Source organism: Lottia gigantea (genome assembly GCF_000327385.1).
Source record: "Lottia gigantea unplaced genomic scaffold LOTGIsca_1, whole genome shotgun sequence".
In the NCBI taxonomy this organism is placed as follows: Eukaryota; Metazoa; Mollusca; class Gastropoda; family Lottiidae; genus Lottia; species Lottia gigantea.
The window spans coordinates 9,081,401-9,098,636 of NW_008706746.1; the positions used below are offsets into that span (position 1 = coordinate 9,081,401).

At 32.4% G+C, this 17,236-nt stretch overlaps 3 protein-coding genes across 3 annotated transcripts; 1 reads left to right on the top strand and 2 right to left on the bottom strand.

Moving 5' to 3' along the window:
• Positions 1 to 472: 472 nt before the first annotated feature.
• LOTGIDRAFT_103257 (hypothetical protein) lies at positions 473 to 5,373 on the bottom strand (the record flags this gene model as incomplete). Its single annotated transcript, XM_009045967.1, has 9 exons — positions 473 to 707; positions 1,085 to 1,263; positions 1,384 to 1,501; positions 1,807 to 1,975; positions 3,672 to 3,815; positions 3,936 to 4,008; positions 4,265 to 4,418; positions 4,720 to 4,855; positions 5,127 to 5,373. The coding sequence occupies 9 exons, from the start codon at positions 5,371 to 5,373 to the stop codon at positions 473 to 475; spliced, it is 1,455 nt and encodes a 484-aa protein (XP_009044215.1).
• Positions 5,374 to 6,781: 1,408 nt separating this feature from the next.
• On the top strand, positions 6,782 to 12,148 carry LOTGIDRAFT_102163 (hypothetical protein; the record flags this gene model as incomplete). The annotated part of the gene is made up of 12 exons (XM_009045968.1): positions 6,782 to 7,010; positions 7,304 to 7,405; positions 7,752 to 7,915; positions 8,122 to 8,188; positions 8,627 to 8,851; positions 9,228 to 9,394; positions 9,533 to 9,678; positions 9,964 to 10,024; positions 10,306 to 10,425; positions 10,902 to 10,964; positions 11,384 to 11,467; positions 11,954 to 12,148. 12 exons carry the CDS (start codon positions 6,782 to 6,784, stop codon positions 12,146 to 12,148), a joined length of 1,623 nt encoding a protein of 540 aa, XP_009044216.1.
• A 983-nt stretch (positions 12,149 to 13,131) lies between these two features.
• Positions 13,132 to 16,769, bottom strand: LOTGIDRAFT_205589 (hypothetical protein). The gene is made up of 2 exons (XM_009045969.1): positions 16,665 to 16,769; positions 13,132 to 14,799 (listed from the first exon to the last, which is right to left on the bottom strand). The coding sequence occupies exon 2, from the start codon at positions 14,339 to 14,341 to the stop codon at positions 13,958 to 13,960; it is 384 nt and encodes a 127-aa protein (XP_009044217.1). The 5' UTR covers positions 14,342 to 14,799; positions 16,665 to 16,769; the 3' UTR covers positions 13,132 to 13,957.
• Positions 16,770 to 17,236: the final 467 nt, after the last annotated feature.

Below are 17,236 nucleotides of genomic sequence, written 5' to 3' on the forward strand. Positions count from 1 at the left end.
TTTGATTACAAACAGCTCAATTTACCGTAACAGAGCATTTTGAGACATCAAATCCATGGTGATCAAATTATGCTTAATTTTTTTAACTAGACCACATTGGTTTGCCAGCCACCTATTCTGAAACTGAGAACTGTTAAACAGCTCATGTTGAAAATTTTAAAATGTCTAGTTATTCCCACCTGATATTTATTTGGGGAAATTTGTAAAATATGCAATTGATTTTATGTGTTGTTTAACTAATTTTGTGGGAAATGAAATTGTTTTAATAATAACAGACTTCGTTTTTTATTTCATAAATTCCATAACACAGACACAGACTTAAATAAATTCCACATACACAAATCATTTTCGAAGACAAATTACTTCCCTTGTGGCACTCACTTGTCACACGCAGAAAAAGTTTTAACACAGACGAATATAGTGCACATACACAGTTGCTTTTCCGTGCTAATGGTGTTCAAAATGCCCAATATTATTTTCCAATACAGAAATCTCTAAAGACAACATCTAGAATTTCCTCTGATGATATTTTACCAGTTATTTTGCCGATTTCTCGTAAAGCAAGATGTAGTTGATGAGCTGCCAGGACGACATCTTCTAGTTCTATATATTGTTTATACTGATTGAGATGATATATACAGTTATGTAAATGAGTTCGATGACGAGTCTGTGTTAAACTAGGGTTTCCAGCCAAAGGATTACCACATCTGAAATTAACATTTGAATTAATGAATTAATGCGGGCTAACTGTTTATCATAATTTAATCAACATTCAAACTGTCTAAGTACCAGTAATAATAGAATTAAACCATACAGACTAATTGTTAATCAAAACTTCAATGTCAGATGGTGCAAAAAAGAGAACACCAAGTAAAAACAAGAATCAAAGGCTAGGCTTGAAAATGAAATATTCATTGACATAATAGGAAGTAGACAGAGACAACTGTTAGCTGCACTTTAACATAAGAATATTGAGGTCAACCTATAAGTGCCAACTTGTATACACATTAAGTATAGTAATGTCATACTTGCAATTATTTCATTCAGGTAGCTTAAAGTTGCAAAATAATATTGAAATACTTACAAATTTTTTATTTTTTCTGTTAGCAAGGCTAAAAAATCATCTATACCATCTTGTGTAACACAGGATAATTTAGCAATAGTTTTAAGATCTCTTGATTTAATATCAATATTGTTCTTGAGCAAATCTATCTTATTCAGAACTAATATCACTTCTGACAGATCTATTTCATCATTTGAAGACTCCCCAACACTGTCCAAGCACAGATCTGAGTCTTTGTCTTTACTGGTCATGTTCATATCATTCTGTGAATTACATTGATTGTTCAGATTCACTGATTCTGAATTTAAATTAGAGTCTACTTCAGTCGTAATTCCGAGCTCCTTCAAATGTTTGCTTATAAAATCCTGAGTATTTGACATTTTTGATAAAAGTTTAGTAGAATCTACGACAATTACTTTAATGTCTGCTTCTTGTGCTCTGAAAATAATTTAAAATTATCATATTGATATTTGTTTATAAATAATACAAAAGTAAAGTAAAATATGTTAACTGAAGATATTAACATCCAAAACTTCGCGCATGAGCTAAATACCAGAATCATATGTAGATATCAACTGAGAAGGTTAAGAATACAAAAAAGCTCACTTATTATTCCTTTTCGACATTGAGTCCATGAGGCTGATGATTTAATGGATGTAATCAGATCTCCAAATTTGAAAATTTGAATAGTATAAATTCCATGCAGCCTTTAAAACAAGACAAAGAGTATTTGAAAATGATACCTTTTAATGGCTCTTCTGATTCCCTCAACTTCAATAATATCATCATCTGCTTGATGTAGCCCTGCTGTATCTGATAGTAATACTGGATAACCACCGATATTTACAGCTGATTCTATAATATCTCTGGTAGTACCAGCTATAGGTGAGACTATGGCAGCTGGTCTTCTACCTACAATAATATCAATATAAGATAACCACCAATATTAACAGCTGATTCTATAACATCTCTAGTAGTACCAGCTATAGGTGAGACTATGGCAGCTGGTCTTCTACCTACAATAATATCAATATAAGATAACCACCAATATTAACAGCTGATTCTATAATATCTCTAGTAGTACCAGCTATAGGTGAGACTATGGTAGCTGGTCTTCTACCTACAATAATATCAATATAAGATAACCACCAATATTAACAGCTGATTCTATAATATCTCTAGTAGTACCAGCTATAGGTGAGACTATGGCAGCTGGTCTTCTACCTACAATAATATCAATATAAGATAACCACCAATATTAACAGCTGATTCTATAATATCTCTAGTAGTACCAGCTATAGGTGAGACTATGGCAGCTGGACTTCTACCTACAATAATATCAATATAAGATAACCACCAATATTAACAGATGATTCTATAATATCTCTGGTAGTACCAGCTATAGGTGAGACTATGGCAGCTGGTCTTCTACCTACAATAATATCAATATAAGATAACCACCAATATTAACAGCTGATTCTATAATATCTCTAGTAGTACCAGCTATAGGTGAGACTATGGCAGCTGGACTTCTACCTACAATAATATCAATATAAGATAACCACCAATATTAACAGCTGATTCTATAACATCTCTAGTAGTACCAGCTATAGGTGAGACTATGGCAGCTGGTCTTCTACCTACAATAATATCAATATAAGATAACCACCAATATTAACAGCTGATTCTATAATATCTCTAGTAGTACCAGCTATAGGTGAGACTATGGCAGCTGGTCTTCTACCTACAATAATATCAATATAAGATAACCACCAATATTAACAGCTGATTCTATAATATCTCTAGTAGTACCAGCTATAGGTGAGACTATGGCAGCTGGTCTTCTACCTACAATAATATCAATATAAGATAACCACCAATATTAACAGCTGATTCTATAATATCTCTAGTAGTACCAGCTATAGGTGAGACTATGGCAGCTGGACTTCTACCTACAATAATATCAATATAAGATAACCACCAATATTAACAGATGATTCTATAATATCTCTGGTAGTACCAGCTATAGGTGAAACTATGGCAGCTGGTCTTCTACCTACAATAATATCAATATAAGATAACCACCAATATTAACAGCTGATTCTATAATATCTCTAGTAGTACCAGCTATAGGTGAGACTATGGCAGCTGGTCTTCTACCTACAATAATATCAATATAAGATAACCATCCATATTAACAGCTGATTCTATATCTCTAGTAGTACCAGCTATATTTGAGACTATGGCAGCTGGACTTCTACCTACAATAATATCAATATAAGATAACCACTGATATTAACAGATGATGGTCTTTAACTTTAATTCATATCACAAGAACCTTTGAATCCTCATTTCTCAAGAGGTTAAACTCCCTTTACAATTTATAGTAATAAAATCATAGGCATAGACATTGGGGTGCTCTATGATGATCAGGAACAAGAGTTATTGCCCTTGTCACTGACTAATGAATATATAGATTTTCATAAAAAAAATATTTCTTTCACTTTCAAACCATTTTCAAGAAACATTAAATTTATCAGATGGGCATATCTGGGTATGATTCACTAGTTTTCAACATTTCAAAACATATTATCTTAAAATTACTTACATAACAGATTTAATAAACTACTTTTACCAACATTAGGCTGACCAATAATGACCACATGTACTCCAGATCTCAGTCTTTCACCTTTTCTATTGTCTTTTAGATGATTTTCAATCTTCACATATAACTTCTTAATTTCTTCATTCACTATGAAATAATTCCAAAATATATCTACATCAATTTCATTTCTATCTCATTAATATTGTCTGTTTGTGGACTTGATGAGTGGAGATTTATATACACTTGATTTAAGATACAAATAGTCACCTGTTTGAATAACATCATCTTCTATATTTTCATCTTCACCAAAATCTATGTAGGCTTCTATATTAGCTGCACACTGAAGATAAAAACCATACAGGCTTTAACTGACTATGTACTAATATATGATATTGAGTGATACCATATTACCCAAATACAATAATGCCATATGTAAGGTAACAATATAATCTTTAACTTAACATGAAAGTATTATCAAAAAGTGTTCTTTTTCCACAGAACCTTTGTTCTCTGTTAAAGACTACAATCCCCTGTTTCTAAATCATAAACAGAACTTGCATGAATTAGGGGGGTTTGACTGAAAAGAAATTTATCACCTTAACAAGAATTTGTCTCCAGCTCATATAAAGTTGACTCAAATCACCATCCATTTGTCTTAAAGCTTGTTTACGTTGGATTTCTGTTTCAGCATGAATTAAATCAGCCAAACCCTCCACTTCAGTCAGATCTAACTTATTGTTCATAAATGCCCTGAAAATAGAACAGAATCAATTTTTTCAATTAGATTTTGCTTCTTTTTAGAGTCTCCTTGGATATAAATCAGAAAAAATTTTGTCTGCATTATATTGAGCATATAGGAAATACATTGGACAACCTTTTGCCTTGTCTTTTCCACTCATCTTTTTCATACTGTATATATAACCTGGTAAGAATAACTGTTTTATTATTGCTCTCAGCATAGGAGCCTAGACTTTAAATTTCTGAAGCATTATGTACATCATTTGAACAGTCCATGGTTGAAGTTAAGTTTCCTTGACTCAAATGTGTTCACCTTTTAGTAAACTCTCCAGCCTCTGCTGTCCGTAAACCTGGTATACTGCCTAGAGCATCATACATAGCTGTAGTAACAGCAGAACCACCATGGACCTGAAACTCTGCACAATCCTCACCAGTGAAACTCTTGGGACCTGAAATTAAGAGTATTTTACAATTGTATATGGAGATAATCTGATTCAGATCTGGACATTTCTTTTTTGTGGAATAAAACTTATTCCTGAAGATTATCACACTTGATAACATCTTGATTTGTATTTTGATGAGATTAATCTGGAAATAAAATACTACTGTTTCAATAGATATTCTTCTTAGGTATTTAGGCTTGATATAAAAGACACAAGTATTTAATTATGTAGTGAAGTCCTAGCTTACAAAAACAGTTTTAAAACCGTCAGAACCTACATGGAAACCATAGCAATAATCCTTTATCAATAGCTTCAAAGGACACAGGATGATAAAACTTCATCAGATGAGATTTTCTTGGTGCTGGTAAACTGTCTCTATTTATCACCTTTTTAACAGCATCAGATGCCTGTGGCCCTGAAACTCTTATGACAGCAACACCACATTTACCATGACCAGAAGATAAGGAGTAGATAGTTCCTCGGTTTATCAAACTGTGTGTTGATTGTTTTCGTGAGTAGCTCATCAATTTTGACGAGGAACATTTCTTGACAATATTTCTCATAAACATTTTAAAACTCAATAAAAAAAAACAAAGACAGAGTAGAATGTTACACAATTGAGTGTCTCCAAGCGTTACATCATTTAGTGAAACTTTTCAATCTAATCATGGGTATGGTTTGCCAATTAATTACAGCAAATATCATACTAGTTAATCACATAGCAGGATTTCTTCTTGTACTTCTTTCTGGAATTTAACTTGCAATGCAATTCCACTAAAACCAAGTGTTTGCAAATTAGTGATTAATTACGTCATCTAACTTAGTTTTTTAGTGGAATTGTCCGAAGCCACAGACATCTGATTGAAAATTGGAGTGGTGCAAATTGATGCAAACAGTGTCCCCGATAGGCTACACATAAAAAATTAGAAAACTTCTTTACAATCCCTATAAAGGAAAAGATTTCCCACAAACATCACATTTCACATTTCCAAGGCCAGCTTACTTGACTTTGATGTCAGAAGCCAGTTACTGTTCTTATTTAATGACATCAATTATCCAATTATCTGAATTGCATTGAAGTAAAAAGTTTGTTTACAAACATTATCCACGTGTACGACTAAAATAGACTTCAAAGCAGAAGATATCTAAGGGGACGCAACTGCAAAAATTCCAGACAGTAAAAAATGCATCCATCCTATTTTAGAAGAATTTTGCAAAATCAAATTCTAGGATATTTCCTATCTTTTTGTATTAAGATGGGATATTAAGGCCGATTGTTTATCATCTTTTTTATACTAGTCCTACATTGTAAGTGAAATAAATCAAGTCGGAATGATTCGGACTGCCAATATATTTTTCATATGTTAGCTCCCTTGAATTAACTCTTTAGATATAAAAGTCAAAAAGAGTCTACACATCAAAACATGATGTTAGAATTTATTTTCTGTTGAAACAATATTTTATGTTTAATTTTTCATAAATTTTCTCAAATCATTTAGTGGTAGGTTGGATTTGTAGCAACAGTATACACCGCGAACCACCATTTAGATTTGATAGATTTGAATGGCCCAGCTGTAGGCAATAGGGTCAAATAGTCCTATTTATTGATTTCTTGACATCTTTCAAACACATGGTCGGACATGAGCATAATCGAAACAGTTTGTTATTTTGACATCATGTAGGAATAAATATCAGTTATGGTATTGTAGAATTGTAGGCCTAGCCTAGGTATAAATCTAATGTGATCAATTGATGATGAACTTTCCTGGGTTGTAGCAACATTAGAATAATAGCAATTCATGGCAGTTTTCGGAAAATGGTCAGTTTTCTGTTAAAGGGTTTAGTTATCACAAATGTTCAAAATTAGACTTAATTGATTGTAAAATACTGTATAAAATGAAATCAAACCCTTGCATAAATTTGATTCCCAATATGTCACAGGTTTATTCTACTAATCAACTTTTTTGCAGACAAACTGTCAACATGCCTACAGACTGTGAAAAAACCATCGATGATATAGAAGACATAATATCTGCCAATGATGTAACTGTTGAAGATAGGATAAAAGCCAAGAAACATGTGATGCCTCGAGCGAAGAAACACTTGAAAGACAAAAATAAATCAACTAATTTAAAAGTTGTAGGAGACAGTTATATTCCAGGTATAATTTCTCTTTCAGAAGTTAAATGGTTTTGGTTCTTGTTGAAATATGATATGTTGTATTTAAACAGTTTGTGCTTATATTGCCTAAAATGTACTTATTATGCCTACTTTCCAGTCTTCTTATTCTTTACATTGTATAAGTAAAACAAAAAAATTAGAATTTATTTTTTTTTAAACAGATATAAGGAAATACTAAACTTCTTACAATTTTAAGAAAGCTCTAGTAGCTGCTCTGTATTGAAAATATTATATTCAAACCATATTTTAAACAACAAATATTCTTTATTTAAGGTAACCAATCAATATTTGTTAAAACCTGGGGATGTTCACATAATAATTCAGATAGTGAATACATGGCTGGCCAGCTAGCCACTTATGGCTTTAAAATCACAGGTATGATTTGATTATGATTAGAGGCTAAATTTTAAACATTGTAGAGATCCTGGCAGTGTTTTCAAGTTTTTTTTTTGTCCATCATGGATTTGATTAAATAGTATGGTAGACACTTTCTTCGCAAATTTTCCCTCATTATACTCTGCAAGTTTTTGCCCTCTTCATAAGCCTAATCAGATTCAGAAAAAAGGCTTAAAACTTTAACTATTTCATTAATGTTAGTTTGATATAGAAATAACCCAGGATCGAGTATTAATTTAAAAGGCTGTCCCGAGTTGCAGTTAAATCTGTGTTATATTTAAGCCAGAATTAAATGTATTGAACTTTGACTACTATATTATTTTAGAATCTAAAGAAGATGCAGATCTGTGGTTATTAAATAGTTGTACAGTCAAAAATCCTGCAGAAGATCATTTTCGTAACGACATAACCCTAGCTAATAAACTTGATAAACATGTAGTTTTGGCAGGCTGTGTACCACAAGGACATCAGAAGTCTGAATATATGCAGGTAATTTAATGATGAACTGTACGGTTAGTTCAATTCAAGGCATTTCTACTGCTGATCAGCTGATTATCATAGGTCAGTTTTTAAAAGATAATGTTTACATTCCTGTTTTCATAGAAAAACAAGGAAATGTATTGCAAATAGTCTCAATTTTTTGGTTTGAGTTGGAATTTGATAGTTAGATAAACTATTTTGCTTTCTTTATTCAGGGATTAAGTGCTATAGGTGTCCAACAAATTGACAGAGTTGTAGAAGTAGTAGAGGAAACATTAAAAGGTACATAATTTATTTTTTTGATTTGCTAGTTTTGGTTTCTTTCAGATAAATTGACCTATAATTGACAGATATATTTTAATATTTTACTTTCTCATCTGATTCAGCTCAGCATCAGCTATCTTTATCACTTGCCAGAATGTAAAGGTGATATTTTGTTTGTCTGCAAATACAAGCAAAGGTGACAACATTTCTGTCTGTTAGTTTACATCAAAACTGATGCATTATGCAGGAATCATATATTTTTTTGCCATGGTGGTAATTTTTCTGTTACTGTATAAAACTGATGACATATTAGGTTTTTGAGAGTGAAAAGATGATTAGATGATGAAGATGACTCCACCCCTCCGCCCAATTTCCTCTATATTTGTAACTGGAATTCCTGATCATGGCTAACTAAAGACACGTAATTGATCATTGAATTCAACTTTCTTCTTACAGGCAACACAGTGAGATTTTTTAGTCAGAAAAAAGAATCTGGTAAAAAGACAGGAGGAGCAACTCTTGATTTACCCAAAATCAGAAAAAATCCCCTAATAGAAATCATTGCCATCAATACTGGTTGTTTAAATCAATGTACATATTGTAAAACAAAACATGCTCGTGGTGAACTGGGCAGTTACAGACCTGAAGCCATTGTAGAGAGAGCTAGACAGTCTTTTAAAGGTTTGAAACCATTTTTTACTCAGATTCACAATTATGTGGGAGCTGTGTGGCCAAGTTGGGGGTCCTTGGTTGTGTCCTGGCATAGATGACCTTTTTCTGATTGCACACTGTCGTCATCTGCCAAATCTAGAGCAGAAAAGTAGAATGTAAATTTCCATTTCATTTTACAATGGTGAATATCTTGGCTGCAAGTATAATTGATCAGAGTCCCAAAATGTCTTCTGAATATAATTTTGTGTTTTGTTCATCCTTTATATGTACTATTATGAAGGAAAAGATCTGTATAAGTTTTAAATCTGCTTTTTTATCTGTCTGTGAATATTCCAAAGATATCAATTTGCAAATTGAAAATCCCTCAATTCTTTCATGTGTACAGAAGGAGTAGTTGAGGTATGGCTAACATCAGAAGATTTGGGAGCATATGGTCATGATATAGGGGTCACTCTACCTCAGTTACTATGGCAACTGGTAGAAGTTATACCTGAAGGTGCCAGAATGAGATTGGGAATGACCAATCCACCATATATTTTAGAACATTTGGAGGTATGATTTTAGAAATATTTTTTACATGAATGTTGTTCGAAACTTAGTATATATATATAACCTTCTTATATGTCTTACAAGTATTACTTATAGTAATTGCCATATTTTTTGACTCATGAAATGGATAATGATTTTTAGGAAATGGCTAAAATATTAAAACATCCGAGAGTTTATTCCTTTCTACATGTACCAGTACAGACAGCTTCTGATAGTGTTTTAATGGACATGAAGAGAGAATATTGTGTGGAAGATTTTAAACATGTCGTCAATTTTCTTAAAACAAGGTATATATTTGATTAAGCACAATTCAATTGTTCTTGCATGCTTGTATTGTGGCCATTGTTTTGATGTCAAGGATTGTCCAAGAGACTTTTTAGTGTTTTTTGATGCTAAATGCTAATTCTAATTGATATGTGTTGTATGACCTTGATTTTGAGTAATTTAAAGCTACATTCAAGAGAATAAATAAAACAAATGAATTTGGTTATCAGTTTGTAATTTCAGCATCCGCTGGAAACAAACGTTAATTTGTCATCTACCTACCTACCTTAATAATCATTATTTTGTAGAGTACTGGATGTAACTATAGCAACAGATTTAATTTGTGGTTTTCCAACAGAAACAGAAGAGGTAAGAAAAACTTGACTTCAAGGTACATTGGCCAGGTGATGTAATTATAGACATTGATAACTCATAGTACTTGTTTCTAGTCTCTGCACCACTTTTAACTATATCATCTATATAAGTAGATTTCTGTTGTAAACCTAATGCTGTATGTAATAAGGCCTTTTGAGTCATTCTCCCAATAGAAAAAAAAATTAAAAGCCTATTTGAAAAATTGATAAAGATTTTTTACTAATTTGGAAATATAACTGAATGAAATCATAGAAATAAAATCTACTTTGTTTAAGGATTTTGAAGAAACGATGCAGTTGGTAGATGAATACAGATTTCCAAGTTTATTTATTAATCAATTTTTCCCTCGACCAGGAACACCTGCTGCTAAAATGCCTCAAATAGACAGACAAATAGTAAGTAGTTTTTAAAATATTCTGTGAGTATTTGATACTTGGCGTTCTCACCCTTCTGGAACACTTGATGCCACTCTGGGTCTGGATTTGTTGGCTCCAGATCCCTTTTGGAGAATGCCCAGCTATAATATATTTTGGGGTATATTCATTTCTATCAACACATAGTAGAATCTCATGCAGCTGGTTTAGACAAAATGTGCACTTCCACAAGAGAAGTAAAATATAACAATCTAGGTTACCTGGAGTTCATAATTTATAAAAAAAAATAGCTTTTATTAGCACTTTTGAAATCCAGATAGGCACATATGTATGGTTATCATGGGACTGAGAGAGTCATACTAACTAGAAAATATTTAAAATTCAAATAATTTTCTTAGTTGAACTTTTAGCCACCTAAAGGCCAGAAGGAGAGAGAGCCTTAGAAATTGAATCTTCCAAATGTAACTAAGGTACAAAATAAATAATTTGTGTTACAGATAAAACAGAGAACAAAAAGAGTATCTGAATTATTTCAGTCTTATCAACCTTATAATCATAAAGTAAGTTGGTTTGATTTTTGTGTTTATCATCTGTTGGAGATGTCTCCTATGCATAGTTTCACTGCTTAGTAATTCTTACATAAGGACTTACTCGAAATTACGATGTGCAGCTGGGACAGCAAACCAAGACTTAATGTGCACATTAAAACTCATGGACAGATGTCACTGTCTTTCATTGCACATTGCATGGCATTGGTTCCTTAAGGATTAAAGAGATTGAAAAGAAGTTTTCTATTTTATTTGTGTGTTTCGGGGACACTTATAGCATTAATTTGCACCATTCAAATTCTTTTCAATCCCTTTAACAAAAGAATCATTATTTTTCTTTAAGAGTTAGAATGTGTTTATACAGAGCGGAGAGTGAATTTAATGAAATATAGTATATGATACATATGTTATTTGTTGATTTTATTCTGTAGTTAGGTCAAGTACAGTCAGTCTTAGTAACTGAAATATCTCATGATGGACAATATTATGTAGCACACAACAAATCATATGATCAGGTACAGTAAATACTTGCTTAACATTTTGATATATCTAAGTGTAGTTTTTATTTTTGTCATGTATTTATGCAAATATGGGTATGCCTTAAAGCATAATCAGCCTTTTTAGAAGAATAAATAGTAATTGATGAATGAAAGAAAAAGAAAGAAACAACTAGAAAGACTCTGAATCCATTCTACCAGGTGGTCCTTGGCCAAACCTCTCGGCATTGACCTTTCCCAGATTATCTGTACCGATTTACAGCTAGATCAACTGAAAGTATGAATGAATATGACTTATTCAAGGTCATTATACCGTCACATGCCATTTTAGGTCAGAACCCACAGCCGCCATTTGCTCGACATATTAAACAAATGATGTCCTGTAAAGAACCAATGCTCAAACGGACTGTGTTATTGAACCCCGCATTTTACTAGTAGGAATGTTCTGTTTATGTTTGTAAAGGTCACATTGTGTTCAATGCTGTTAAATATTTATGTATGTAGGTTTTAGTTCCTAAAGAAGAAGATCTTATGGGTAAAATGTTGGAAGTTGAAATAATTGAAACTGGAAAACATTTTATGAAAGGGAGATTACTCACAAGAGGAAAGAGACCACTGAATGTACCTCCTCCAATGAAAAAGGGGGAAGTTTCTGGTAAACCGGTGGTGTCTTACAGTGAGGTAAGAGTTTTATTTTGATAACTTGTGCTCTTAATACCTGATCAATGAGACAGCGTACTTGATATTTTGTTCACATCTCAAGTCGCAATTATTAAGCAGTGAGGGTTTTAAGTTGTAACCATTATGTCTGCAGCTTGAAATATGAGCTCTCCTCAAAGACATCACTAAAGGGGTGCATTTGTCAAGTAAGTTACTTGACCTGCTGTTACATCTCATTTAAGTGATTTTTTGAGAAAAGTAGCCTTCTTCGAATTTAAAATTTAATTATTTCTCAGTGTAGGAATATTCAGATTCAAATAAGGTATTAGTCTGGCCCTACCTTTTCCTTAGCATGATATACGGATATTAGTAGTTCGGCCTTTTTTTTTTAAATTGAGATATCCCTTAAGTATTACACTTAAAAATTGAATTTAAGTAATCATGTTAAGTAGAATTAAATGATCAATGTGTTTTTGTTTCATTGTAGACCTCCATATCAGAGTGTGTGTCAAATCCAGTGTTTTGGTTCAGTATATCAGTGATTGTTATAGCAGCTTTGTGGAGAATTACATCCATTATTATGGGATATACCAGTTGAAGACCACAGTTAAATCATGCTCTGAACATTGCTGATTTCAGCTAAATAGATTTTAATTTAAATAAAGTATCATTCACAAGTGTGATGTTGTGTTGTTGAACATTGTTAAGTTTTACTGAGAGAGTCAAATGATCTTCCTGGTACAGAGTGAAATGTTTCAGATATTGTCAAGTCATATCATAGCCTTTTAGTTCTTGTACTCTTCATTCTTTTATTTTATATTTAAAACCATGATGTCTTGGTTAATGACTGTAAAAATGAAATGAAATGAATGGAGTTTTACGTCCTACTCTAATGACTTTAAAACAAATTATTCAAGATAAGAATTAACAAGAACATGGCCTACATCAAGAATTACATACCGGTATTAAGGCAAAAGACCAAATTGTCTATATGTAGCTTTTTGTTTAAAAACAAAATCATGAACGTTTCTCAATAAACTTTATTGAAACAAATGAACAGAAAATTACAATGGTTTTAAATTCCTTTAACCAATATTGTTACACAATGTTTGTGAAACATTTTCAATACACAATCTATTCTCTATACATTTCCATAGAGTGTCTAGATGTAGCTTTTTGATTTAAAACAAAATCATGAATTGTATTGTCAATAAACCTAAAATTACAATAGTTTTGAGTTCTTTTTACCCAAATTACACATTTTATTAAAACAGACATTTTCTATGCACATCTATTCTTTAAGAATTGAAAATGTGGCTCAAATTAACAAAAAAAAACATTTCACAATTCTTAAAGGTGTTGCGACTTGCAAGTAAATCAAATTTTTTACTATATCACCAACTTTCCCACATCTTTTAATATCAATGACCAAAAACAAGTGTGAGTTGACACTCTTTTTTCTCTATTTCAAAATACAAATACTTATTTTTTGAAGGTATAATTGCCCTCTTTCGCCTTCTAAATATTAAACTTATTTGATCATTGAAGTCTGCAATTTGTTTATAATCTAATATTGTCACAAGTTCTTTCTTCATGGCAAACAAACAAGAACCATTATCACACTTTGGCACTTAGTAGTGTGGAATTAAAACGAATGCTATCTTTCTTGAAATTCCACAACACTAATCATTTTAAGATTAGTTGTCTCTCTTTAAATGTACAGTCAACAATTCATTCTTTCATCAAACTGAATAATTCACAAATGTTATATTACATTGATATATTTTTTAACTTCAAAATGTACCACACATGACAAAAAAAGGGTTTATCAAAAGTCTGAACGCCTTTTTATTTCTCACTCACTTCGTCCTCGTTTAACAACATGTTTGGAATTCCATTCGTGATGGGGAACTTTCTCCCAGTTTCTGGACACTCCAAATTGCCTTCAATTATTTCCACTTGTAAGAGAATATTGTGGGCAGTTTTTAAAAAATCTTCATTGGATTCATAATCATCCATCATGCTTTCTGGCACTCCTTCGGCCTTGTTGAGATCAACAGCACCTTTGTGAACAGCCGACCAGTCCAATTTTGGAAGAAGTCTTGTAATAAATTCAGGATTATAGTCAACTTCTCGCTCTTCCACCTTCGTCGCAGCGATTTTTAGGGGATATCCATTCTTAACACCTTTTATTATGTTCGATGTCAACATGTTATGAGTTAGTAACTTCATTTTGAAAAGGAAATCTCTGTACAATAATGTTAATTTACAACACACAGAAGTAAACAAAAACAGTTAACCGGAAGCATGTGGTAGAAAGTTCAACTGCGCATGTTCAAAACTATTGATAGTCCGAAAAGTTGGATCCGATGAACATTGCCTTTTTGAGTGAAAATGCAACACGTAACTAGACTGTCCGAACCAAGGGCCAAGATATTTTCATAATACTCTTGACATCTTTTGCTGTTTTAGTCTTTTAGAACTTGATGGAATGGAATTATGAAAATGGTGATTTAAATATTAAAACTCGCTTTCATCACCATTCACAAAACTAGGCCTAATTAAAGGGACACGTCCGACCAATCGTACTTAATAGTGTCAGAAACGGGATTTTCTAAGCTAAGCTTATCAGTTACAGTGTTCACAGCTCACCGTCGGAAAATGACGACTCATCTTTTCTTGATACTCCACTATAAAAAAGAAATACGTGTACATAGAAAAAGAAAGTGAAGACTTATAAATTTACGTTCAAGACCCGAAATCAACCCCCGAAAATGGCGAAACATGGCCTTTAAACAAATGACGCCATAGAATTCTGGATAGACACCCCAGCGAAATGTGCTACACCCCTCACCAAAAAGAGCAAGTAGTGCACGGACATTTTGTATATTATTTTGATATCACCAGCTGTGTAATGATACGTATTTACACCAAAATACAAATAAAGATCACATTAATATTCGATTATCTGCTGAACCGAACAAAAGTGAATGAATTAGTAATAATTCGCCATGCTTGATTGCTGATCCAATACATTACGGACATATTTGAAGGATGTCGGACAAAGGGTAAACATGTTTATTCAGAGTATAGATTCTCATTTTGTTCGAACTGACCAATTTTGTTCATTGACCTTATATATCTTTTTTTTTACTTTTTATCCGCATCAAAAGAAACATTTGCAGTCTAGGCTCGATAATAGATGTAGGTATTGTTCTTTATTCTGATCCAGGCTTTAAGAGATTTTAAAGAGGTTTTCTAAACAAAATTATGTGTATCGGAGACACTGCTGGCACCAATTTGCACCATTCCAATTTTCAGTCAGACGTCTGTGGTTCCTACCATTTCACAAAAATTAAGCGTTTTATGATGTCACTAATTATGTTTTATCACAAGCCCTTCGCGATTAGTCGCGTCAACAAACACTTAGTTTTAGTAGAAGAATTACAGGAACCACAGACATCTGAATGAAAATTGGAATGGCGTAAATTGTAAATCAGCGTCGCCGATATACATAATATTTGTTGTTAGAAAACCTTTTTACAATCCCTTTTAGTTTTAAGGCTAAGCCCGAGTGTTGTAGGCCTACACAGAATTTATAAAAGGATTCTTGTCAAAATATTCGGACACAAGCCAATGTTTGATTGATTTTAATCATTTTATTCAATTGATACATTGCAAAAATAATAGAAAAGTTTAAACTATTTGAATTTTGTGGCTTAGTGTAACTAAAATATTAAATCAGACTCGATTCGAACTGAAATGTTATCCGGCATAAAGTTTTCAGAAATCTCAAAAGGGAATTCTACCCTTCAGAATGAGTATGAAATTTAAATTCTCAAACTTAGCCAAATAAGAGTAACCTATTTATTCATCAGTGTACATAGATATACAACAGAATCCCTCTATCATCAGATGTACCTATATAACTCAGTAATTATTCAAGTAAATCTAAAAAATACACTTCAAATATTTTTAAACGACTTTGATAAATTTTTAATTAGATTTGAAAGGGTCCTAATCAATAACAATTAATCTACCAAGTCGCCCCGCCCCCTTGATTGTAGTTAATGGAAGTCATTGCTTGGTTACTACTTACTGAGATATAGTGAGATAATATAGTGTTCATCATTGTCACAGCTTAACAAATCTTTGTTTTAAAAACCTACTATAGTATAAATACTAGTGTAACATTAAAGCACGCGAATATTTTTTTAGAGAACCACAAGGCACAGTGAGGTAGGTCGTTGTTTTTGGTTTAATATTGATCTTCTTTAAAGCCGAATCTTGCGTTTATATGTTCCAATGATAGGATTAAAGTGTTTTTAATTCCCCATTTTAAAAATATGTTTTCCTGAGATTGCCAACTAGACTGATCTCTGATTGATATTTGTACCGTGGTGATAATCGTCAGATAACTGTTAAAGGCTTGTCCGAGCTGTGTCCAGATTCGCCATATAGGAATTAATAAATCCTTACCCAAAAAAACTTTTTTTTATGAAATTCGACATTACAGTTGTTATTAATTATATAAGAATGAAAAATAGCAAGTTACCTGATATTAAGCATGGACTTTCGGACTTGGAAATTGAAGGATGGTGAAGGCATGACCCAAAAATTAGTGCCTTATACGCCACTGGGTAACAACATTATTGTTTTGTGTTTGAAGGATCCTGAACTGTGTGATTTGAAACGTTGTAAATTCAAACACTAAAGGAAGGCGTGGTTTATCTATCGTAGCCTTTTGTTCTCTAAACCAGCACTATTTTTTATTCACCTGTCAAACAATTAGATAAGCCACTGGTCAGTTCATCCTAATGAAGTGCTATTCAGAATTCAGAGGTCAACCCCAACTATCACCTTCTCACATACATTAATTACATAATACTTCGTATACAGCAAGGTTAGAGCAGTGAACAGTATTTAGAACAATAGCCTCACACGATCAATTTCTGTTATTATTCTAAAATCTATCTCGTTTTTTTTCTATTTAGATCAAAATCATTGTTTTATAAAATAGTTTGTTTGAACTTTAAATCTGTATCTAGCAAATCAGTGCACTCTTTCACTAGTAAAAACTTGTATCTGATATATGTATTGTAGGGTGAAATAACAGCCTGAGGTGGT